The 16981-nt window shown below is 41.9% G+C and overlaps 3 protein-coding genes across 7 annotated transcripts in view; 2 read left to right on the forward strand and 1 right to left on the reverse strand.

Annotated features, from left to right (window-relative positions):
- The window catches only part of Kras (KRAS proto-oncogene, GTPase), a 35076-nt gene extending 30549 nt beyond the window's left edge, over positions 1 to 4527 (forward strand). The window contains exon 5 of one of the 2 annotated variants that reach the window (XM_075982300.1): positions 268 to 4527. In XM_075982300.1, coding sequence (XP_075838415.1) covers positions 268 to 384 — 117 coding nt within the window. In that variant the 3' untranslated portion in view covers positions 385 to 4527. The remainder of the gene's footprint in view (positions 1 to 267) is intronic. The other variant, XM_075982299.1, reaches the window with a different exon arrangement.
- A 788-nt stretch (positions 4528 to 5315) lies between these two features.
- Positions 5316 to 8003, reverse strand: Etfrf1 (electron transfer flavoprotein regulatory factor 1). Of its 3 annotated transcripts, none has more exons than XM_075982303.1 (3): positions 7896 to 8003; positions 5711 to 5793; positions 5316 to 5632 (listed from the first exon to the last, which is right to left on the reverse strand). In XM_075982303.1, the coding sequence occupies exons 2-3, from the start codon at positions 5759 to 5761 to the stop codon at positions 5417 to 5419; spliced, it is 267 nt and encodes an 88-aa protein (XP_075838418.1). In that variant the 5' UTR covers positions 5762 to 5793; positions 7896 to 8003; the 3' UTR covers positions 5316 to 5416. The 3 variants fall into 3 exon arrangements, with proteins under 3 accessions (XP_075838418.1, XP_075838416.1, XP_075838419.1); XM_075982301.1 differs by having other exon boundaries at positions 7888 to 8001; XM_075982304.1 differs by lacking the exon at positions 7896 to 8003 and adding an exon at positions 7658 to 7731.
- Positions 8004 to 8078: 75 nt separating this feature from the next.
- Dnai7 (dynein axonemal intermediate chain 7) overlaps positions 8079 to 16981 on the forward strand; it is a 52001-nt gene continuing 43098 nt past the window's right edge. The window contains exon 1 of one of the 2 annotated variants that reach the window (XM_075982289.1): positions 8079 to 8280. In XM_075982289.1, the coding sequence (XP_075838404.1) occupies positions 8278 to 8280 (3 nt within the window). In that variant the 5' untranslated portion in view covers positions 8079 to 8277. The remainder of the gene's footprint in view (positions 8281 to 16981) is intronic. The other variant, XM_075982290.1, reaches the window with a different exon arrangement.

Genomic DNA, 16981 nt, shown 5'->3' on the forward strand with positions numbered 1-16981 from the left:
AGACAGACGTGCAGACGAAACACTCATACACATTAAGCTGTTTTAAATATCATAAAATTTTTAGGTAATAATTTAAATATTTTAAAATGTCACAGTATCCATGATGCGATACTTAATGCTAACATTCTGGCCCATTCAGCTACCACAACATCAGCACAAACTGGACTTGCGTTTGTCAGTAAAGTTTCCATTGACAGTGACGTCTATCATGGGGACCACAGGCCATCAAATGCGTTAACATTTTGATTCTTTTTTGATATATTTCAGGGTGTTGATGATGCCTTCTACACATTAGTCCGAGAAATTCGAAGACATAAAGAAAAGATGAGCAAAGATGGTAAAAAGAAGAAAAAGAAGTCAAAGACAAAGTGTATAATTATGTAAATACAATTTGTACTGTTTTCTTAAGGCATACTTAAGTAAAGGTGGTAATTTTTGTACATTACACTAAATTATTAGCATTTGTTTTAGCATTACCTAATTCTTTTTTTCCCCTGTTCGTGCAAACTGTCAGCTTTTATCTTAAATGCTTATTTTAAAATGACAGTGGAAACTTCTTTATTCCAAGTGCCAGTATTCCCTGGGTTTTGAACTTAAACTAGCAATGCCTGTGGAAGAGACAAAGACCTGAGACTGTCTTGGGTTCTGGTGCGTGCCCTTGATTCCTTGCTACTTCTTTCACCAGCTGTGAGCGTTGGTGTGAACCATGGTAATGAAGCTTTTGAGCCATCCTGTTCTGTGTTTCATCTAGTCACAGAATGAATTATTAGTAATTACAGCTTCATCTGAGACCATATGATTGGTTCTGCTAAGACTGAGGGATCACAGATTTATGGGCTTCCCTTTGATTCACTTCTAGCATGTCCGGAGTCTATCATGCTTCGTAAGTGTAGTTAGTTTGACTGTTCACAAAGGCTTTCTCTTGCTTTCTACTGCTATTAGTCATGGTCATGCCCCAAAATAGTATATTTTTTCTAGAAAAGGGGGAAAATGGAGGAAAAAAAAGGCAATGGAAAATAGTGAATAAAAGTCCATTCCATATTAGCTAAATTACTGTAAGATTCCTAATAGCTTTTCCTGGTAAGGCAGACCCAGTAAGAAATAGTAACCATTTGGGCTATATTTACAAGCTATTAAATTTTTGTAATAATTCCAACAATTTTAACATTATATAAGTTCTCATAAGAATTAGTATAATCCCAATGTCAGAGTGCTCTTCCTTAGCCTAAATTTTAAAGTGTTTTGAACTTATGTCTTGATAGTAGTTTTAATTCTGGTAGAGAAACTGAAGATGATTTGAGACAGTTGCAGCTTAACAGGTGTTGAGATCAAACTTACAAGACTGGGCCTTACGTGACCTGTGATGAGCAACAGTCAGTGCTGGTCAGGATGAGGACAAGGAGAGTTTGGACAGCTCAGTGCATTCTCATCTAGCAGTTCTGCTGACAAATCTGGAATATTTCTTTTGTTTATAATAAAAAAAATTAAATAAATTTCTGTTAGTTTGAAGGTTGAGATGTTGGGGTAAGAGGCTACAAGGAGAGTAAATCTTTAGGACAGTGTAGTATGAAGGTTTGAGAATGTGGGTGACTAGTCTCTCACCTCTGAGCAAACATTCCTAATACTTCCCCAGCTGATGTGTACTCAGAAATCTCTGCTCTAAGGATAGACAGCGGCAAAAACAATCCCTTCAATGCACTTAAAGCATTCCTTCAAATTTCTGAAGTGACATTAAGATCCACTGGACTATGAGGACTGGATGTCTGTCTTTTAGAAGTCTGATTGTAGGCAGATCACTGTCTTACTCAGTGCTCAGTCATCTCAAAGGCTCCTCACAGCTGTGTAACTTATAGTCCGTTTACACACTGATACACCGAGTTGTCACGCTCAGCACAATCTGTAACTTTTTTACATGGATTATCATCTTCACTGCCAGTCCTGGGCAAAATTGTGCAATAGGTAAAGTTCATAGTTCAGTATCCATTCTCCAATTTCCAGATGCCCCAGACTTAGTGTAGTTTCCTTTTAATACTTTATTTTCCCCCACTTCAAATTTTATTTTTGCAGTGAACAACTACATGAAAGTTGCCCACTAAGGAAGGTTCATCAAAGCTGCCTATGACTTTCTTCCCCACGGTTTAAAATAATCCAACAGAAACCAGACTGGGATTTGAACTGATAGCTGGTTTTCAGGAGGCCACTACAGAAATTTAATGTTGATCCTTTTTGACTTTATGCCTGCAGCCCCGTCCAGTGGTGGCTAAGTAGAATTTTAGTGTGGACAAAGAGCACTGTCTGTGGAAGAAGAGCTTAATCTCCATCTGGGGATCATCCTGGTTGATAAGAGTCCACTGTTTTAATGAATGCAGCCTTACAGTGAAAACACTTTAAAGTTTCAATCAGAAAGCTCATTTTTAAAGTCAGAATATATTTCCTTAGCATTTATTCAGTACTTGTCTTAATGCTAGGCACCACACAGGCACTGGGGATGTGATGTGGTGTCCCCAAAGGAGGGACACAATCCTTGGCCCGAGGTTTGCAGTGTGTTTGTAATACTCTAGTAAGATGTGTGGCCGAGGGCCTAGAAATAATAGAACGCATGGTTTCAGTTTTGCAGAGAGGTGTTTGCAGTTTCCTCTCGATTCAGCAAGAATTGCTGGTTGTGATTCCAGTGCAACTTTATTTCTTCTAAAAGAACAGAAATTCCCTAATCTAGTTTTTTCCTTAAGTACATAATTTTTTTAAAAACTTACGAAAATTAAATATTGACTTCTAAAATAGTTTTATTTGGGTACAAATAAGCAGGCACCTGAATTTATTTGCAAGAAAAGAAAATTAGTAGGATTCTGAAATGTTCTAAACTCTACATGTTCATAGAACATTCTTTCGGTGGATATTTTAAGTTTTTTTTTTTAATATGTGTGTGGGTTGGGTTTTTTTTTGTTTGTTTGTTTTATTTTTTGCTTTTTTTTTTTTGTTGGGGGAGGAGGGTCCAAGATCTGGCTTCTCTGTGTAGCCCTGGCTGGCCTGGAACTCACTCTAGACCAGGCTGGCCTCAAACTCACAGAGATCTGCCTGCTCGTGCCTCCCAAGTGCTGGGATTAAAGGCCTGAGCCACCGCTGCCCGGATATTAAGTCTTAACACAATTAGTGACGCTTCTAGTTTCTATACAGAGGAGCAGGTGTACTTCAGGAGCTGTGGTGCATAATCAGATATTTACTGGAGCCTCTGGGCAGTGTGTTAAGTAGTGGTAATTACCATTGTGTAAATTTTGAATATTTAGTCTTTTGTTAACAAGAAGGTTTTGTAGAGATTTTTCAAAGGGAAAAAGTCCGAGGAACAAACATAAGTGCTCTCTAGTTACTACAGCCTGTTGAAATTGAAAACCAGTGCTAAATCACAGTCATAGGCATTAGCATATTTGTGGGGATATAGCAAATACAATTTGAGTAAATATTTTCAGTCAGGAGTTCTAGACTCTACTGACTTGAGTCACACTGCATAGGGATTTAGATCCTAATTTTTATAGATTATTAAGACTTTTCACTGTTGCACAATTTTGTTTAACATACATAAAAGTTACGTGAGGCATGTCAGAAGTTACAGTTTGCAGATTCATCTCATTTTGTATTCCACTGATTCTTCCATTTTTTCCCCCAAAACAGTAATATATATTTAGGAGGGATTTTTGTAGGCAATAAAAATTTAAACTCCATTTGTTAAAAGTAGTAATTTCTTGATAATAGTGTAGCCATTTTTTTAGGCCCCAAAAGTTACCTTAAAGGTGAATTTATTCTTAATGACTTCTGTGTAATACTGGGTAGCATGAACTCTGCCCTGAAAAATTGAACAGATACACCCAGTAGGTGTAAAATTATGTCACAACATGAAAATTATTTCTAAAGAAGTGTATTAGTTTTCAAAGAATAGTTATTAATTAGATTCAGATTTGTGGTGTGCCTGTTTGGGACGGCGGTAGGCATTTTAGATGAATTTGGGAAAATTCAGTTCTCTGCAGAAATGCCAGTTTCAGACCCACCCACCCCCGCCAGCTAACTGGGCTGTGTCCTGATTTATCTCCAGGTCCCCAATTCCACTGTCTCATTCTTCATGTTGAAAACACTTCTGCATTTTTATTTGAGTGCCAATTTCTTACTAGTGCTATTTCTTAATGTACCATGTTTACCTGGAATGTATTTTAACTATTTTTGTATAGTGTAAACTGAAACATGCACATTTTGTACATTGTGCTTTTCTTTTTTTTTTTCTTTTTTCTTTTTTTGGTGTGTGTGGGACATATGCAGTGTGATCCAGTTGTTTTCCATCCTTTGGTTGTGCTGATCTAGGGAATGTTGGTCATATCAAACATTAAATTTAAAAATGACCACTCTTTTAATTAAAATTAACTTTTAAATGTTTATAGGAGTATGTGCTGTGAAGTGATCTGAAATTTGTAATATTTTTGTCATGAACTGTACTGCTCCTAATCATTGTAATGTAATAAAAATAGTTATGGTGACTATAAAGTGTGTAATCACGTATTTCTTGTTGTGGCTGAGGTTCAAGTCCAGAGTCTCAACGTTTGTTAGGCATCCACACGAGCTACACCTCAGCCCTGACTGTGGGTGTTTCTTGGTGGGAATTTGGAACATCTGCCAAGTGGCTGATATGAACTCCATTAAGCAGACACTTTTTGCCACTTTAATTTGGAAAGTTCTTTATTTATAAAGTTGCTAAGATTATTATATAAACGTTAAAGTGTTTGCTTAAATATGCGTCCTGTTCAGGTAGGCTCACTCCACACTAGCAAAAGTATATTTGCTTTGATGGTGGAAACAGGAACCTTACCACTCATGAAAGCTAGTCCAGGTTGGACGGGATTTGGGGTTAAGGGGAGCTAATGGCTACATAATGCCAGTCACCTGCTGAGCATCCTCAAACTCAAAGTCACCTTGATATGTCTTGTTTTGAAAACTGCATTCAAATCATTTTGAGGAGGTGTTTGTAGACAGCCTTGAATATGTACTTTTCTCTACTAGATGGGGGGAAATCACAAGTGCTCACAAGCTAAAGGGTAATATACTTGTTAGACACCATTTGCTGATGATAGTCTCATTAGTAAATGGAGAAATCGACTAAGGATAATTCGCTATATTAGAAAATTGGGTATGTTTATTTTCTTGAAAAATTGTATTCTCATGAAAGGTGCTAAACTTAGAAAGGTGCTGCTGTGTTAATAAAATTTGAGCATGAAGGATTACGAGTAGAGCTCGGTATTGATGAGGCTGACACAATGCATTAGGGCACCTCCGGGTTTTTAACATGTGCTGTGACAGTGTGAATGGAACCCTTTTATAATAGTTGGTACACACAAACAGCTGGCACTGTCAGCCGGGTGTTGACAGCAACGGTTGGTTAGTTGTTGGTATCTGAATAGTAACGTTGCTTCATAGCTCTGTATTTCCTAAGGAAGTATAAGGCCTCTAGCTCCTTCATCACAAATTCTCCTCGTGCAATAAGCTCTTTGATCTTCTCTGGTTCCTTCACATCCTTGTTTTTAAGGAAAACATTCTTCAAACGCCTTTTAAAATAGTCTGCTCCTTTTGGATAGTCCCGTCCAAGATACAGCAGCTTTAAAAAGAAAGATGTGTTTCTAAGCAATCCATGTCATATGATAACATTTGTAAAGTTGGCAGCATAATTACTTACATTTTTGTAAAGGGCTAGTACTTCTCCTCTCAAAGAATTAGCCATTTTCATTTAACATGGAATCAATCCACTCTTATATATACCTAAAGAAAAGGAAGATTTTTCTTTTCAAATAACTGCTATGTAATCTTCATCACAAACATTACATATTGGGGAAATGGTAAGCTTGTTTTTCATCTTTGTGTGCAGGTGTGCACTTGCCACCGTATGCATGTTGAGGCCATGGCCTCTGGTGTCAGTCCTTTCCATAAACCGTATTCAGTGAGCTGGCCCTGTGTTCAGGGACTCCAGCCTTGCTGGGATCTTGCTCGTGTGTTTTATTCACTAGGATATACTCCCCAGAATGGTAGTTTGTGCTGAGAGCTTTTATAATCTAGGCTCTCTTAGCTTTTCCAAGCCTGTTTGCATACCAAAAGGAAAACTGTCTACCCCACTCTCAAGGTTAAGCGTCATTACTTGGGAGACACTAAGAGTCCAAATCTCAAAAGGTGTTCTCGGAGGAGAGTTAAAGACGAAAAGAAACCGGATTGGGAGATCAAAGAGGTTGGCGCAGAATGAGAATGCACAATGATGGAATGAGGGCAAGTGAAGCATTTGGCAAGGACTCCACAGGAACAGACAGCATCTGCAGTGGTGACCATGCTTCTTATGTTGAGTGGCTCAAGCTGCCAAGGAGCAGAGTTTGGGAAAGGCCTCACTGGACCATGCCTAAATATATTCCCAATTCTAATCTCTTACATTGCATCTTTATCAGCTAGGCACAATTCCACTGTTGTTACGGCTGATTAAAAGTGCTTGCCAGGATTCTGCACTGTAAAATTACTTGTTCCCAGGAATCTACTTCATGTAGAAGCAAATGAATTTATAAACCACCATATGGATGGGATATTTTAGGAGGCAATATGGACTAGAACACTTGTTCTCAAACTTTCCAAATGCCGTGACCCTTCAATAGTTCCTCAGGTTGTGGTGACCCCCAACCATAAAACTACTTTTGTTGCTACTTCATAATTAATTTTGTTACCCTTATGAATCGTAGCATAGATGGTTTTAGATGACCCCTGTGAAAGGGTCGTTTGACTCCAAAGGTTGCGACTCACAGGTTGAGACATGCTGTACTGGAAGCTCACTACAATAGGGACTGTCTGGGCCTCTTAAATACTGAGTAAAGGTGTGCACTTGTACATCCAAGTCCTTTATGCATGTGTGGTTCTTACATTGATCTTTAATCTGGTGACACCACAAAACAATAGTAGTAGCTTTGTTGAGTAATTAAAAACAAAAGCTAACTTTCCAACAGCAGCTTATAGTGAGCTAAATTTGAATTTGTATGCAGTGGATGGTGAGTTTTTATCTCGTTACCAAGGCTCAGAGGGCAGTAAGATCATAAGTATTACGCAACCAATAACTTTAACCCACAAAAACTAGCTGCCAGTAATACTTAGGAATAGAGCATTTAGTCAGGGGCATGTAAGAACGTGATAGAACATTAAATTGGAATTTAGATACGGGACATAATTTTACTTCGTCTTGTGTTTAATACGTTGTACAGGTCTTAAACTGGGGTTAGGACAAATAATTGACTCGGTTTCTGCTACTTTCCGGTTGGTGTAACGTGCCATTCCTTTATAAGGAGAGGTGCTCCGATTCTGAAGGCTGCTACAACAGCGCAACTGAGTCGGTGACCTTGGGACAAAACGGGCTCGCTGGATCTTAGCCACGTCTACTGGAATAGTTTGCCCAGGAATTAATTCGAGTCACTTTGACACCTTGTGTGGGCAGCTCTAGGGGAAAGGGGCGAATGTTTTGCACAGAAACTAAACCATCGCGGTCAGTGAAGAATCTTCACTACTTTAGTCTCTAGGTAAGGACCCTCTAGGAGCCCATCTGCCTCGCCTACGCGGCCAAGCGACCTCCTGACGACCTGCCCAGAGCCGGTGGCTTCACCTAGTCGCCGGCTGGCGCCATCCTTAGATCCCCGGGAAATGGCTTGCTGCGGAGCACAGAAGCGAGGGAAAAACCCCTTTATAGAGCCGGGCGTTGCGACCCAAGGCTGTAACCCCAGCTCGGAGAAGGAGGAGGGCTAGAGGGATGCCTGCGAGTTCCAGGTCAGCCTGGGACGCAGCGTGAGAACACACAGCTCCCCTCCCGCCGCAGAGCCCGCTCCTAAAGCATACTTCACCACCTGCAGCCCCGGATCCGGAAAACCAGTCGCTCGGCCGCCGCGCTCCAGCGCTTTGCGGCAGCACGGCCGTAAATGCTCTGACAGCAGCAGTCCTCCCTCGGAGGGGCGAGGCGCCGGCCGGAAGTGGGCGGGGCGCCGGCCGGAGTGGGCGGCCCTAGGTAACTGGCCGTGGGGGCGGGGCTCGTGTCGGAAGTGGGCTGGGGCTCGGGCCGCCAGTTTATGACAAGGACAAGACTCCCGCCGGAAGACAGCAGGGCGACTGCGCCGGCGGACCTCCGCAGAGCGCTGGGATTGGTGTGTGGGCGTGGCCTGTCGCCCTGACAACCGTGAGCGTTCCTACGCTGGAGAGTTCAGACTTTTCCCTCCAGAGGGTCCTTCTCTCATGGTGAGCCGGGGAAAAGGAGGGAGACGAGGGGCGAGCGCGGACTGACGGGAGGGGAGCCGGTGGACGGGCGCAGTCCCAAACCAGCTCGTGCAAACCGAAGGTGGCGGGATCCGCACGTCTCCTGTAGCTAAACTCGAAACTTGATCCTTACCGAGTAACTTCCGGTGATGCGCGTTCCTTTTACTCTGCAACCTGTCAGAAACGTTTTCAGACCAGCGGCGATGGCTTAGTCGACTTTGAAGTTACTTCGTATGTCTTTCCTAGGAACCTAAATTGTTTTGCTTCTAAGTAGTCAGCCTACACTCATTCATTATAATAAAGCTTGCTATTTTGTTTTTCTTGCATTTCAACTTTCACGTCTTCACCAAGGAGACCGACCAACATGGGATTAACGACGTGTATTGTTTCCCATTCTCCATCAAGAGATCGTGTTTTCACATTCAGCTTCACAACTGACACGGAGAATGCAATTACTGATTTTGTAATTGAAATTCAGAGTACATTCTTTTTTATTTTTTATTTGTTTGTTTATTGGGTTTTTTTTTTTTTTTTTGAGACAGGGTTCTTCTGTAGCTTTGGAACCTGTCCTGGAACTAGCTCTTGTAGATCAGGCTGGCCTGGAACTCAGAGATCCGCCTGCCACTGCTTCCCTGGTGCCGGGATTAAAGGCCTGCGCCACCACCGCTAGGCCAGAGTACATTCTTTATGATTCCTGCAGGAAGTCAGAACAGAGTATGCCAGCGCCCCTGCAGCAGGCAAATTGAGCGGAGTTAACTGCCACGCTTTACCATGGTAACAGCTGTGTTTCTGAAGCAGTAAATAAGTTATCAAGGCCAGGTAAAGAAGGAAAGACTGGCACTTTTAAACCTCTTTTAAAATATAAATGTGAATTTTCTGTAAGTGGTAGGAAGAAATGGATACTGGAGAACTCCCCTGGCAAACCCCAGCGGAGCTTAAGCCAAGTCAAAACCTGTGGCAGTTTACTAGAACAATCACTTACTGACTTCAAATCTCCTGCCTCAGGGTTTTCAGGGAACAAAGTGCCGTAAACACGATGACTTAAACAGAAGCTGCCTGCCTCACCGCTGTGGAGAAGGAATATCTGAGACCAGAGTGGCAGCCTGGGGGGATTGTCTCTACTTCTAATAGTACCTTGGGGTGTAGGAATGTAACCTCACTTTTCACGAAATGTTTATTTTCTTTGTGAGAGTCTATATTCAAGATTTCTCTTTCTACATGGGTACCAGTCATATTAATCCAGAGGTCCACCCAATTTCAATAGCAGGTCATCTTAATTTGGTGAAATCATCGCTGACCCTTTATCTAAGCAGGTCAGATGTGACATACAAGAAGTTAAGATTTTAGTGTGTGAATCTGAAAGGACATAATCCCACCCCTCAGTCTAAAGAATTATAATACAGGAAAGGGCGTGACTGCATACAGTGGTAAGTCCAGGCATACGGATTTCTCAGAAAGCAGTGACACCTTCACTGCTGAAGTTTGGAGAGCAGGTTTACTCCTTGATGGCTCTTGTGCTGGCAGGAAGGACAAGGGTGGGACTTTTCCCAAGCCTGCTTCATGTTAGAAATAGAAGTGAGAGATAAAAATGTGTGCCTTGTCTTTAAGATGAGTGCTTGAGACTGGGGCGGGGCATTCACATAATCTCCATGCGGTGTTTGTTTCAAGATGGAAGCGTGTTGACCGTGTTGACCATGGTTGTAGGGATAAAAACCCATCTGTAGAAATCACACAAGGGAAAGCTGCCGTGGTCGTCCCTGTAGCTCTAGCTAGACTTTAGAGTGTCCTGCGTGTAGATCACCAGTAACGATCTAAGGAGTGAATCTCTGAAGTGTGTGCACATTCAGGATGATGTCATTGAATGTATGCCGACTTTAGCGCTTGTGTATTATAATGATGCTCTTATGGCTTGAACCAGTATTTCCTATAGCTCTTCAGAGCTGCAAACTGTGTAACTTATACTCACACAGTTCCTTTACAAATCTTCACCAGAAAGCTGATGGGCACACAGGACTTCTCGGGAATTTACGAATAGTATTACTGAGCAATACTTATAACTGTAAACCAGTATTGAAGTACTGTGCTTTCCAAAACGGGTAGATCGACTTTAACACATGTGGCCGGACAGGCTTCATTTTATCGTTGGTTGGCAAACTTTAAAAATCTGATGGCCTCCCCATAAAAACCACCAGCCTTACATAATAGAAAGGTTCCTTTATGAGCAGCCCACATTTGCAGATGTGATGTAGTACCACTAGCCAGCAGTTTGTGCTGGCTTCTTTTTACAACATCTTTTCAGTTTAATGTACCTAAAGAGTCACCCAAAAGTTCCAAAGAAGGTACAAAGAACATTCCCTTCACCAGTTTCTCCTAAATAATGTTCTACGCTGTGCTTTGTTGAAAGTATCTGAATTCTCTTTAAAATATGCCAATGCTTTTGTTTTCCAACTTTTTAGGGTCCCAAACCAAAAAAGGTATGTAGAAATTATGTTTTCAAAATAGATAGTTGTATATATTGTACAAATTAGCTTCTTATGAAATTTTGAAATAATTTTCTAGTTATAGTTTATAGAATTTAGTAAGCTCATCTTCTAGATAATAATATTGTTTAAATAATTGGGTAATTCTTCACAATTACAAATTATCTTACACTTGATGATATTTCTAGTTTGAAATTTATAAATTGCCTTTAGTTCCTACCTGTGCCTGGATTTGAGGCTTTAGATTTTACTTCCAATGTAGAATGTGTTGGGTTAGACTGTCCTTCTACTTATTTCACATAAACCTAAAATGTAGTTACAGGCCTGCTGTGATTGGCACAGGCTTGTGGTTTTCTGCATTCCTTTGCACAGGGTAGAAACTGAGGTTGGCTAAAGGACTCACTACCCCTATGTCTGGAATATTGAGGTTGGCTAAAGGACACGCTACCCCATATATCTGGAATATTGAGGTTGGCTAAAGGACACGCTACTCCATATGTCTGGAATATTGAGGTTGGCTAAAGGACACGCTACTCCATATGTCTGGAATATTGAGGTTGGCTAAAGGACACGCTACTCCATATGTCTGGAATATTGAGGTTGGCTAAAGGACACGCTACTCCATATGTCTGGAATATTGAGGTTGGCTAAAGGACACGCTACCCCATATGTCTAGAATATTGAGGTTGGCTAAAGGACACGCTACCCCATATGTCTAGAATATTGAGGTTGGCTAAAGGACACGCTACCCCATATGTCTAGAATATTGAGGTTGGCTAAAGGACACGCTACTCCATATGTCTGGAATATTGAGGTTGGCTAAAGGACACGCTACCCCATATATCTGGAATATTGAGGCTGGCTAAAGGACACGCTACCCCATATATCTGGAATATTGAGGTTGGCTAAAGGACACGCTACCCCTATGTCTGGAATATTGAGGTTGGCTAAAGGACACACTACCCCTATGTCTGGATGTCTTTTCCATCCTCTCTCTCTCTCTCTCTCTCTCTCTCTCTCTCTCTCTCTCTCCTTCCTTCCCTTTCTTTCTTTTCTTTTTCTTCTTTTAACAAAACCACTTCTGAAGTGTGGCATGGCATCTCACACCTGCAGTCCCAGCTACAGTGGAGTTTGAAATAGGAAGTTCATGAGTTTGAAGGCAGCTTGGGCCAAAACCAAACCAAAACAACCTCCCTACCCCTGCCCAATAAAAACAAAGACACAAACAACAAACAAAAACTGTTTGATCAGACATTGTCCCCCAAATTAAAGTCTAATAAAACAGTTAAAAAGAAGCTAGATTGTTCTAGTCGTGAAATACTCAGACTGATCGCGCTGGGCCTGAGGTCCTAAAAGACAGCAGTGTGTGGGGCTCAGCAGTGCTTACCTCTCTCAGGAATGCGAAAAGCATCTCGGTCTCGCCCTAGCCCTGTCTATGGTCAGAACCCTGACCTGTTCACCTCCCTGACCACGACCGGAGCATAGGCTTAATGTACCTGCTTTAAAGTATGTCCTACCGTGCTCTCTTGAAAACTCAGTCACATCCGACCCTCCTCGTCCCTTGGTCCTGCACTCATGGATTAAACCAAACAAATTAAGACTCTTCTTCAGAAGTGTTACTAGAAGGTTGGGTGTGGTGGTGCTTTCTTTGATCCCAGTGCCCAGAGAACCATAGGTTCTAATCCAGCCTCAGCTATGCAATGAGACCTTGCCTCAAAAAAAAAAAAAAAAAAAGGAGGGGAACCAAACTCAGGTCCTCTGCAAGAGTAGCAAGTGCTTGTCCCTCTAACCTCCAGCATCCACATGGTGGCTCTCAGTTCAGTAACTCCAGTTCCAAGGATCTTCTGACCTCTGTGACCTCTGTGAGCACCAGGCACACACAGGATGCTCATACACATATAATTTTTTAAAAAATTAAATGTAATAGGAACAGTACTGTGTATTTTGGAAAGCTAGAATAAATAATTTGGAATGTTTTGGTGATAAAGAAATAAATATTTGGGCAATCCCTCTACAGAGAACACATGCAGACTTTTATGTAGAGTTGTTCCTGGACAACAAATGCAGCAGCTGCCTAGATTGGATGTGGTAGCATGTAGGAGAAGATACACACAGGTTGCATGCACACACTATGTGACCTGCGTGTATGAACTTCGGCTTTCATAGAGTGCTGTAACTCACATTAAGAGGGACTGTCTACTCTCTGGGTTCTCAACACATGTGTTAGGATGTGCCTACATGTTTGAGTGTAGTCAGAGGACAACATACAGGAATCTCTTCTCTCCTTCTACCACATGGGTCCCCGAGACTGAACTGAGGTCAGTTGTCAGTCTTGGCAGCAAGTGCCTTTACCTTCTGAGCCACCTTGGTGGCCCATTCTTTTCCTTCAGCTCGTGAGCTCTTTATAGCCAGGCCATCTCTTCTGAGGCCTTGTGTACACTAGGAAATGCTCTACCACTGAGTTGGAGTCTCCATCCTTAGCACATTTTTATATCTGGAACATTTAGTGCTGTGCCTGGTCAGTATGGAAGTTGAGTCAATGTTTGTTGACAGAACACATGGAAGCCTGTCGAATCTACAAGCACGTGGGCTCTGGATGACCCGGGAAGAATGCTTCTGTGACTATGTACTGAATAGTTACACAATCAAACATTTCTTCAGAGAATCACTGCATGCTCTCTGTGTGTAGCAGTTACAAGGATGTACCACCACGCTCCTCTGCACCTCAGCAGCAGCTCCTGCCTCTGTGCCTTCAGCTCTTCCTGACCCCTCTGTGGAGTCTTCCAGAGCCTTCCAGCTCCCTGCCTGGTGGCTGCACGGCCCTTCTTATGGCGCCGTCCCCTGGATGTAAAGACTCCTTGAACACAAGCTGAAGTACTTGTAGATTTGCTGTGTAGATGTTTACTTGCAGTGTTTATAGGTGTGCAGTGTTTATAGGTGTGCAGTGTTTATAGGTGTGCAGTGTTTATAGGTGAGCAGTGTTTATAGCTGCGCAGTATTTATAGGTGTGCAGTGTTTATAGCTGTGCAGTGTTTATAGCTGTGCAGTGTTTATAGCTGTGCAGTGTTTATAGCTGTGCAGTGTTTATAGGTGCACAGTGTTTATAGGTACACAGTGTTTATAGCTGTGCAGTGTTTATAGCTGTGCAGTGTTTATAGCTGTGCAGTGTTTATAGCGGTGCAGTGTTTATAGGCATGCAGTGTTTATAGGCATGCAGTGTTTATAGGTGTGCAGTGTTTATAGCGGTGCAGTGTTTATAGGGGTGCAGTGTTTATAGCTGTGCAGTGTTTATAGCGGTGCAGTGTTTATAGGTGTGCAGTGTTTATAGCTGTGCAGTGTTTATAGTTGTGCAGTGTTTATAGCTATGCAGTGTTTATAGGTGTGCAGTGTTTATAGGTGTGCAGTGTTTATAGCTGTGCAGTGTTTATAGCTGTGCAGTGTTTATAGCTATGCAGTGTTTATAGGTGTGCAGTGTTTATAGGTGTGCAGTGTTTATAGCTGTGCAGTGTTTATAGGGGCACAGTGTTTATAGCTGTGCAGTGTTTATAGGTACGCAGTGTTTATAGCTGTGCAGTGCTTATAGGTGAGCAGTGTTTATAGCTGTGCAGTGTTTATAGGTACGCAGTGTTTATAGCTGTGCAGTGCTTATAGGTGTGCAGTGTTTATAGCTGTGCAGTGTTTATAGGTACACAGTGTTTATAGCTGTGCAGTGCTTATAGGTGTGCAGTGTTTATAGCTGTGCAGTGTTTATAGGTACACAGTGTTTATAGCTGTGCAGTGCTTATAGGTGTGCAGTGTTTATAGCTGTGCAGTGTTTATAGCTGTGCAGTGTTTATAGGTGTGCAGTGTTTATAGGTGAGCAGTGTTTATAGGGGTGCAGTGTTTATAGGTGTGCAGTGTTTATAGGGGTGCAGTGTTTATAGCTGTGCAGTGTTTATAGGTACACAGTGTTTATAGCTGTGCAGTGCTTATAGGTGTGCAGTGTTTATAGGTGAGCAGTGTTTATAGGTGAGCAGTGTTTATAGCTGTGCAGTGTTTATAGCTGTGCAGTGTTTATAGCTGTGCAGTGTTTATAGCTGTGCAGTGTTTATAGGGGTGCAGTGTTTATTGGCGTGCAGTGTTTATAGGTACACAGTGTTTATAGCTGTGCAGTGCTTATAGGTGTGCAGTGTTTATAGGTGAGCAGTGTTTATAGGTGAGCAGTGTTTATAGCTGTGCAGTGTTTATAGCTGTGCAGTGTTTATAGCTGTGCAGTGTTTATAGGTGTGCAGTGTTTATAGCTGTGCAGTGTTTATAGCTGTGCAGTGTTTATAGGTGAGCAGTGTTTATAGCTGTGCAGTGTTTATAGCTGTGCAGTGTTTATAGCTGTGCAGTGTTTATAGGTGAGCAGTGTTTATAGCTGTGCAGTGTTTATAGCTGTGCAGTGTTTATAGCTGTGCAGTGTTTATAGCTGTGCAGTGTTTATAGGTGTGCAGTGTTTATAGGGGTGCAGTGTTTATAGCTGTGCAGTGTTTATAGGTGTGCAGTGTTTATAGCTGTGCAGTGTTTATAGCTGTGCAGTGTTTATAGCTGTGCAGTGTTTATAGGTGTGCAGTGTTTATAGGCGTGCAGTGTTTATAGGGGTGCAGTGTTTATAGGTGTGCAGTGTTTATAGGTGTGCAGTGTTTATAGCTGTGCAGTGTTTATAGGTGTGCAGTGTTTATAGCTGTGCAGTGTTTATAGCGATGCAGTGTTTATAGCTGTGCAGTGTTTATAGGTACGCAGTGTTTATAGCTGTGCAGTGTTTATAGGTGTGCAGTGTTTATAGCTGTGCAGTGTTTATAGGTACGCAGTGTTTATAGCTGTGCAGTGTTTATAGGTGAGCAGTGTTTATAGCTGTGCAGTGTTTATAGGGGTGCAGTGTTTATAGGTACGCAGTGTTTATAGCTGTGCAGTGTTTATAGGTGTGCAGTGTTTATAGCTGTGCAGTGTTTATAGGTACGCAGTGTTTATAGCTGTGCAGTGTTTATAGGTGTGCAGTGTTTATAGCTGTGCAGTGTTTATAGGTGAGCAGTGTTTATAGGTGTGCAGTGTTTATAGGGGTGCAGTGTTTATAGCTGTGCAGTGTTTATAGCTGTGCAGTGTTTATAGGTGTGCAGTGTTTATAGGTGTGCAGTGTTTATAGGTGTGCAGTGTTTATAGCTGTGCAGTGTTTATAGCTGTGCAGTGTTTATAGCTGTGCAGTGTTTATAGCTGTGCAGTGTTTATAGCTGTGCAGTGTTTATAGCTGTGCAGTGTTTATAGGTGAGCAGTGTTTTTAGCTGTGCAGTGTTTATAGCTGTGCAGTGTTTATAGCTGTGCAGTGTTTATAGGTGAGCAGTGTTTATAGCTGTGCAGTGTTTATAGCTGTGCAGTGTTTATAGGTGTGCAGTGTTTATAGCTGTGCAGTGTTTATAGGCATGCAGTGTTTATAGGCATGCAGTGTTTATAGCTGTGCAGTGTTTATAGCTGTGCAGTGTTTATAGCGGTGCAGTGTTTATAGGTGTGCAGTGTTTATAGCGGTGCAGTGTTTATAGGTGTGCAGTGTTTATAGCGGTGCAGTGTTTATAGGGGTGCAGTGTTTATAGCTGTGCAGTGTTTATAGGGGTGCAGTGTTTATAGCTGTGCAGTGTTTATAGGCGTGCAGTGTTTATAGGTGTGCAGTGTTTATAGCTGTGCAGTGTTTATAGCTGTGCAGTGTTTATAGGGGCGCAGTGTTTATAGGGGCACAGTGTTTATAGCTGCGCAGTGTTTATAGCTGCGCAGTGTTTATAGGGGTGCAGTGTTTATAGGTGTGCAGTGTTTATAGGGGTGCAGTGTTTATAGCTGTGCAGTGTTTATAGGTGAGCAGTGTTTATAGCTGTGCAGTGTTTATAGGCATGCAGTGTTTATAGGCATGCAGTGTTTATAGCTGTGCAGTGTTTATAGGTGAGCAGTGTTTATAGCTGTGCAGTGTTTATAGGCATGCAGTGTTTATAGGCATGCAGTGTTTATAGGTACGCAGTGTTTATAGCTGTGCAGTTTCAGGCTCCCATCACAGGGATTTTCCTTGCCTCTATACATTAGAGGCTCATCAGTTGCTTCAGTCGTACATTCTTGCCAGTGTTGTCCCTGCTGTGGGATGCTTTGTATGATTATTTTTCTTGTTTATTTTCAGACTAATCTCTACAGTGACCAGAGTCTAT

The sequence above is a fragment of the Microtus pennsylvanicus genome, chromosome 8 (genome assembly GCF_037038515.1).
Source record: "Microtus pennsylvanicus isolate mMicPen1 chromosome 8, mMicPen1.hap1, whole genome shotgun sequence".
NCBI classification, from domain to species: Eukaryota; Metazoa; Chordata; class Mammalia; order Rodentia; family Cricetidae; genus Microtus; species Microtus pennsylvanicus.